The following is an 8,063-nucleotide window of genomic DNA, read 5'->3' as shown; positions in this document are numbered from 1 at the left end:
ATGGACTTAAAACGACTCTTTTGTGATCACCTCAAAAATTGACTTTTATTGAATTATTTTTGGTACACAGCGTTTAACACTTTATTTTCTAAGACTGTGTAGACACACCCAAATTGATTAGTTTAACCTAATACACAATGATTTTAAAAGGTAGCATATTATATGTATGTATACATTTACATTATTTTAAGCCAACCAGATAAAACATTACACATCCAATATAAAGTTATGTAGGAGTATCCAACAGGTCTGGTTCTAAATCTACTAAAAATTTCTAAACCTAGAAAAAATAATATCTCTCTTCCTTTCTCAGGCACCAGACTGCAAGGGACTGTTGGTGCATATTAATTTCACGGTAAACTGTGTACTTGGAATTGCCACACATGCTGTCTCTGGAGAGCTACGGTTATTTGTCTTGAAACAGTCTCTCATGCATTTGTGACTACTATACAGTAATACTTCAACAACAAACACTATGGTTACATTTATATTAGTAAATAAACAGTCCAGGGACCCTTTTGTACCCCTGATGCAGCTCTGCTTACGTGGCACAGCTCATATCCATAGAGCTAAACTCTTTCCCCTCTCCTCCCCTGCTCCAAAAAATCAATCCAAAACCCAGAATGGCCTCATACACGTTGCTTATTAGGAACAGTCCCAGGCCCCTGCTAGTTCCCAGACTGCACTCAGACATTGTTTGGGACAGTGCTAATTGGTCAGGGCCAAAACCATTCCAGGGACTATGCTAACAATTAGCACCGTGTTCATGTGCACATGCTCAAGCCTATGCTCACTATGATCTAGCACCAGACGGTCAGCCTCTGCCGCTGCCAAAGCCAGCTCCTGATTTTGGCATCCTCTTCTATGAACTCGGTTAACAAAGTGGCAGTTCTAAACTCCAGCAGCTGCTGTGCTACCTCTGTCCTTCCTCCTCCGCCCCAAGTAGAGGTAGCAGGGACAGCAGGAGCTCAAAGAATTCAGTCACGTGAAGCACAAGAGGCGTCCACATGCTACCCAAACTGCCCTTTCCATCTCCAACAGTAAAAGAAGACGACAGATATAAAAATCCTGAAAATTGGATCTACGCCAAGGGTCTTCAATTGAGCTATGATTATCTGGCAACTGATGGAAACTTCATCAACTCACCTCATTTTACAACTGGGCCCTCCAGAGCACGCAGCCTCACTAAACTACTCTTCACTTGCTGATGCCTTTCAACAGCTCTAAAATCTTCCTCTGCTTCCAGCCCACTGCCCTGACATTAAGATACAAAATGGGAAATTTCTCCTAGCTGAAGCATCACAAAAGGTGTAAGTTTAGATTAGCCGAAGCAAGTCTGAGTTGGTGTGAACGGTCCCTATAACCTTACACCATTCATGCTACCAGAAAAAAAGTCTTTGGAAGAGGGGTCTAAAAAAAACTTGGATTTCCGGAGAAATTTATGTCTTTCTTCACATGACTGAGGATTTTTAGTGAAAGATAATATACATTATTAGGCTGATAAGTGATACAGCTGAAAAAAATCAGAAAAACTTTGCATAAAGTTTTCAAGTCTTTCTCTCAAAACACTTGAAGAAAAACTGTTGAGCTCAAAAGTTTGGAGAGGTTTTCCACCTATATTTAATAAAAGGTATCACCTCCCCACATCAGCCAATTCATCAAGATACAAGATTACTCCTGTAACAGGAAAGCTGTCTTTCATACTACATCTGACTTTGATCATATTCACTGATAATTGAAAAATTAATTTTAAAAATTTCTAACTGTTGAAGCACCACATTTGCAAACCACTGTTTTTAATGTGCATTTGTATTATGCTGCCCAGCATGATTTTTCATTTTTGCTCTGCAGCAGTGCTATGTTTTGAAAGGGAAAACAATATATTTCTTTCATTTCCCCCAAATTCAGAAATATTTGAAGGGAACAAAGCATAGAAAATTGTATCTCTGCCAGTGGAAAGTTCTAACAGGAGGGTTTACAACAGAAAGTGTTTTGCAACCTTCTCCCAATCTGAAGACTATGAAATAACAGCTCTAGGTCTAACATTTAGTCAGGATTATATAATACAAGTTTGCTGTTTGTTTGTTCTCATTGGAAATTAATGTTCTGTTGACAACTGCAGAAAACATTTGTTGAAAGTCTAACTTTTCATTGGAACTATTATTCTTCTAATTTACTTTTTAGGGGGTGGGAAAACGTAGAATTTACTTGCCTCTATAGAATTTTTGTATCTGAGCCTGTCAAAGTATACTGTCGAAACAGCGTTGGCTAGCTTCTCCAGGAGCAACCCTGAAACAGTCAGTCAAACTACTCTCTCCTTTAATAGGAATTTCACAACTTTTTAAACAAACTTTTAAACATTTTTAAATTTTTCTGGTAAGAATTAGGCTGAAACTTTTAACATTTTTCAAAATGTGGATGGATGTTAGTATCAAAAATAATTAACATGATTTTAAGAATACAAAGTTTTTTCAAAAAAAATCCAGTAATTTTCCTATCCTTGAAGATATTACAGATCCCTCTATAACACTGTGCTCTAGCACTACACATATTCCCAGAAACCAAAGGTCTTTTGAGGTTTTGGCACCGAACACAATAGTATTTGACTCTTCATTTACAGCAAACGGTCTTCTTTAAAGAGGAACACAGCACTGTATTGCTTCTGACATGGAAGTACTATTATTTACTTGCCCTTTACAGTCAATGTGTTAAAAATATGACTCCCCTTTGAGAAACAGTGGTCTTGTTGGCATTCTTTGTTTGACTAGAGGAAGTAAAGCTAGAACTGGTTTAAAATCAAGACGGACCTCCTCAAAGCACCACAGTATGTCAGACACTTGTGTCAGTGGACTAAGAACCTGAGTACATTTAATATGGTAAACCTGAGAAATATGTTTAAAAAAAAAAAACCTTCTCTGTTTTCAATGCTATTGCAAAAAGCCTTTTTCCCCCCCTCCCTTACTGGTATGAAGGCATGTGCTATTTTCTCAAAGAAACATAACGAGAGAGAACAGAGACAAAAATATCCTTATCACAGTTTGAGCAACTTGTCGCGCTCTGCGCGTCGCAATACGAGACGAGCCAGGCTTTTAGGGACAGCGGGATCCAGCGGCTCCCGCCGCTCACCGGCTTTCCTGCCTGCCCCCGCTTCGACCTAGCGGCACACAAGGCCCGCACGCGGCGGCGGCGGCGCCGCGCAGCCGTTGGGCCCCGAGCCCGCCCTGGGGCCCCGGGCGCCGCCTCGGCCCGAAGGCCGCGGCTCCGCGCCCCGCTCAGCGCTGCGCCGGCGGGAGGCCGGGCGGCGCCCGAGGTGCCAGAGCCCCCCCCGGGCCGGGCCTCCGGCGACGCCGATCAGCCGCCAGCCGCCGGCCGCCTGGGCCCTCCCGTCCCGTCCCGTCCCGTCCCCGCCTCCTCAGCCCCCTGCTCCCCCCCCCCCCGCCCGCTCTGCTCTGCCCTGCCCTCGCCGCTCCCCTCCCTCTCCGCTCGCCTTCGCGTTTCCTGTCTGGGCGGAGGAGGTTTGGCCCTGCGACGCCGCCGTTCCCCAGCGGCGGCGGTAACCGTCATGGCGGCGGCTCTCTCAATGTCAGCGGCTCTGAGGCGCCTTGTTGCGGGGAGAGGGGCCGCCGCGGCCCGCCGGACTCCGGCCAGGTAACGGGGACCCCGGGCGCTTCGCTGTCGCTGTCGCGTCGCGTCGCGCCGGGCGGCCCCGCGGCAGTGGGGGCAGCCCGGCGGCTGCCGCCCGCGGGGTTGTTGCTCGTCCGAGGAGCCTGACCCGGGCCTAGGGCTTCGCCGCCAGGCGCCTGGGCACCGCGGGCCCAATGTCAGCGGGCCTCTCGCCGAGGCCCTGCGCCGGGCGCGCGTGTGCCGGTGTCTCCCTGTCTCTCCGTACTTTCTTCCCCGCTGTGACCGTCCGCCCGCTTGGAGTCCTTGCGGTGCCAGAAGGCCGGGAGCTGCTTGAAAGAGCAAACAAGCCCCGCCGTGCCCGGCGTCGGTGGGCAGTGCTTGTCTGCTTTGCTGTGAGGAATACGGGGAGAGCGAGGGCTCCTTCCAGCGCCACCACGGTCTTCCCAGAGAGCTGTTCCCCTTCTCCCTTTGCCTTCTTCTGTACCCTGTCCCTTTTCCTCTTCTCCTGTCCAAGATCTGTTACTTCCTTTCAGAGGATATGTAGCTGCTTCTTCACTGACTCTGGAGATGTGTGCATGCGTTCTCTTCTGTGCACATCACAGCACAGAAGCATTTGTCAGGCTCCTTTTTCCTCTTATCAGGAGGAAAAATTATAGTTCAGTACAATTTATTATAATTTGGGGGTTTTGTTTTTCCTTACTAGTTAAATCTTTAAATATGAACCTGAGTAAAAAATAGTTTCAATACAGCTGTAAATCTGTGCATGTTTATATATATATGTGTGTGTGTGTGTGTGTAAATATATGTACAGAAAACTATATAAACGTACATATAAGGAGAAAGAAAATCATGTTTTTGGCTATACTAGCTTTTTGTACTCTTTTTATGCTCTGACTGTCCCACTGGTTACTGCTGCACCTTCTTGAAATGATACCTGTTTTTCAGTGCTTTGAATTAATCTTCAGTTTGATTTTAAAAAAAAAAAAAAGGCTTTGGAATCTGTGTATATCACAAAATCACAGAATGGTTCATGTTGGAAGAGACGTCTGGAGATCATCTAGTCCAACACCTCCTGCCCCGCCCCCCCCACCCCAGTCAAGCAGGGTCGCCTAGCGCATGTTATGATACGAGTTTAGGAATTTCTCTATGCTAACTCAGAGACTTCCTGTTCGTGATGGTAACATCTTGCATCTCGCTTTGTGGAAGGGAGATAAAGGAATTTTCCTACTTCACAGCATTGTAAACGGTTTTATAATATAAACTACTTAGGCTTGTTTTCCAGTTGCAAGGATAAACAACTATCCAAAAGCCTACTCCTTTGAGATGTCAATGGCTTGCAGCATGTCTTGCACCTGGGTTTACAAATCATGTGATCTTGGTTTCCTTTCAGGTAGCATTTTGACCGATACAGTTTGGTTCAAATAGCTGCTTTATTACAGCAAATTTAGAGTATATTGGTACAGTCTTTATCTATCTAATTTAATATGGGAGTAATCCATATATCTGTCAATCTGTGGAAAGAATGTACTATATATATATGCTAGATAAGAACATCTACGTTTACTTTAGGATTCATGCCTAATTACAATTACTAAGAGTAAAAGGTAATGCTGCTGTTCAGAGATGACCGAGTAAGGTGCTGGAGTTGTCAATTGTGAGGACATTTGGATGAATTTTCCATCACTTTAGCACTTTTGTTAACTCAGTTTCAGAATAAGGTTCAGGTCTAGTGTGAAATGGCTTTGGCAAATTACAGGTTCATGTAGTTTGTCTAAATTATCATACTGGAGTAATGTAACTTATTGTTTGAGCGTTGTAGAATTAAAGTTAAAATCTTCAAGGAATGGTTTTATTTGTAGTGGGTTTTGCAATTTTTTGCACATCAGACTTCTGATAGTTCTCTGATTTTTGGAACTTCAATTACCGAGTAATATGGCTGCCTTCTGATTTTGAAAACTTCCCAAGATCACTCTTCAGTAGTCACAAGAGAGTCTACTCTGATTTCCATGAGTTGTATTTGATTCTTAGAGATATTATGACTTCCTCTAAGGAAAAGACTACATATACTAGTGTATGTTTAAGCACTTTAAAATATACTTGCCCAAGTTGCTTCATGATTCCAAGCAGGTGACTGTAAACGCAATGAGGAGGTAAATATTCAGCCCTGAGTAAACAGAATGTGCAACAGTATTTCCGATACCTTTAAGAAGGAAGTTCAGAGTGGAGCCTTGAACAGAAGCGGTCAAGTCTACCATTCATCTGGCTAGGGGTGAGCCAAATAAACTGTTAGCAAGTGACTTGAGCTGATCTGGTAGGCAGTTCTATATTTCTGTATGTTGCTTAGATCATAGTTTTGAAGAATAACGCTTTTATGTTGTAAGATCTGCTAAGGTTTCAGGACCTTGAAAGTATGCTGAACGTGCTTTTCCGCGTTCGACCTCTTCAGGAAGACAGATGCATCCTGTCTGTTTAATTACTTCCAATTTTATGTCTCAGTTATCTTGAGCCAAAATTTGATTAAAGAGTGTAATTTAAATAATGCAGTTAAGTTTCTACAAGATTCATGTGAATAGGAGACAAATAGATATAAATGTCTTCATCTTGGGGAAGGTTGCGTTGTCGCTTTGTATTAGAGAATCTGGGTAGGTGGAGTTCAGAAAAGAGAACTCAAAAGTGATCTGTATTTGAAGAACAAGCAGGTTTCTGCTGAACCTGAGACTCGGCCATTCGTTCCAAAACAATTTAGTATTTTTAAAAAATTACTTTTATTTCCTGAGATATTGCAGTCAGGATACAAAAATACAAATTTCTATTGCAGAAGCAGCATATTTTATGTGTGCAGGTGTAATATCTGGCCATGTAGCCCCTGCATTTCATAATAATGGATTATTCTTGTCACTTTTCAGTGATGGAGGACGGTTCTTTGAAATGCATTACTTGCCTGTCGTAATTCTGTTGTAAAGAATCTGAGCACAATCACAAATGTTTTGCTAGTTCTTCATAAATGGACACCTGAGGTTATGAAAGTAAAGAATTTTCTACATTTTTGTAGTAGAAATCCTGTTATTCAATTCATGGCATATTTTTAAGGGAATAAGGAAACCTGGAATGCCATTTAAATCTAATTCTTCAGTTGACATGTGTTAGCAAGTAAGTTTGCTCAAAAAAAAAAAAAAGGTGGAGGGAGCCACTTTTATGGGAAAACAAAGTACTTAGAAAAGAAACCTACCAAATTTTTCAATACATATCTTGCTCTTTTGCCAACAATAGAGAATATGTTTATTAAAATTTCAAAAAAAAGCTTTTTAAAAATAAAATTAACTTACCTCCTTTTTGGTATTAATTTTTTTTCTTCAAAATGGTGTTGGGCTTTTTTGTGGTGTGTTTTAAAATGTGGCTACTTTAGTAGACTTCCTGATCTAGATCTTTGTAGGCCACAGAGCTACACAAAGATGCACAAAGTTTGGGTTATATCTGGTTAATAGGAACACTATTTAGCCAGTGTTACAAACACTTTTTTCCTTTTCATTTCCTTGTGTTCATTACTATATAATTTTTGTCCCAGCAGCATGCCTGTCTTTGTTTTTAGTTCTGCTATTCAGTCTAGAAATTCAATAAGAATTATCTTCTTATACAACACTTTTTCAAAAACAAATAATTTATTATGTCAAATTAATTAATTTTCATAATTATTTTCTATATTGGAAAAACTACTAAATTCAATAATTAATGAGCTGCTGAAAAATCCTTTTTTCTGACTGCTAAGCTTGTTTGAATGTCTATTTTTATATGGTTATCTCTATGTATTATTTACCTCTTATGCCGCTCCTTTAAGTTCTTTGTATGATTTTGGGTATGTAAGTATGAAAACTTTGACTAGCCTTGTTAATTGAATTAACAAAAGTCGCAGATTGAAAAAGTTCAGTTAGCTCAATAATTTGGCTCCGTGTTTGTTATTTACTTACTGGCAGACATGCTTTCTGTCAAAGTATTTTTATAGATGATACAAAAAATTTCATAAGTCTTTTTCCCCTCACTGTGGGGTGGAAGAGATTAGTGGCTATTGCCACTGCTGAAATTTGTTTCAAGTTCGAAATAAATAGCATGTTGCAGTAATCATATTATTTATTATTTTATCCAGCCAGAGAACATATCAGCCACTTTACATTATCTCCCACAGTATTTGTGAGTAAAAGTGGTGTTGCCAGGTTCAGGCGTGTTAGAGACTTTTCTTTTCTTTTAATTTTCTTTTCTTTAACAGTACCTTTCATGGGTCACAAAAGACCCAGTCAGGGCCACAAAGATGATTAAGGGACTGGAGCATCTCTTGTATGAGAAGAGCTGAGTTTTTAGCCTGGAGAATTAAGAGGTTTGGGGAGGTCTTAACAACGTTTATAAACGTTTGATGGGAGACTGTAAAGATGATGAGGCCAGACTGT

General features: G+C 41.4%; 1 protein-coding gene across 2 annotated transcripts in view; it reads left to right on the top strand.

The window, feature by feature from the left end:
* Nucleotides 1-3,333: 3,333 nt before the first annotated feature.
* LOC138060870 (NADH dehydrogenase [ubiquinone] iron-sulfur protein 4, mitochondrial) overlaps nucleotides 3,334-8,063 on the top strand; it is a 46,290-nt gene continuing 41,560 nt past the window's right edge. Inside the window, exon 1 of one of the 2 annotated variants that reach the window (XM_068926013.1) lies at nucleotides 3,334-3,648. In XM_068926013.1, coding sequence (XP_068782114.1) covers nucleotides 3,563-3,648 — 86 coding nt within the window. In that variant the 5' untranslated portion in view covers nucleotides 3,334-3,562. The remainder of the gene's footprint in view (nucleotides 3,649-8,063) is intronic. The other variant, XM_068926014.1, reaches the window with a different exon arrangement.

Source organism: Struthio camelus, chromosome W (assembly GCF_040807025.1).
Source record: "Struthio camelus isolate bStrCam1 chromosome W, bStrCam1.hap1, whole genome shotgun sequence".
Classification (NCBI taxonomy): Eukaryota; Metazoa; Chordata; class Aves; order Struthioniformes; family Struthionidae; genus Struthio; species Struthio camelus.
This window is presented reverse-complemented; position numbering and strand designations above follow the sequence as displayed.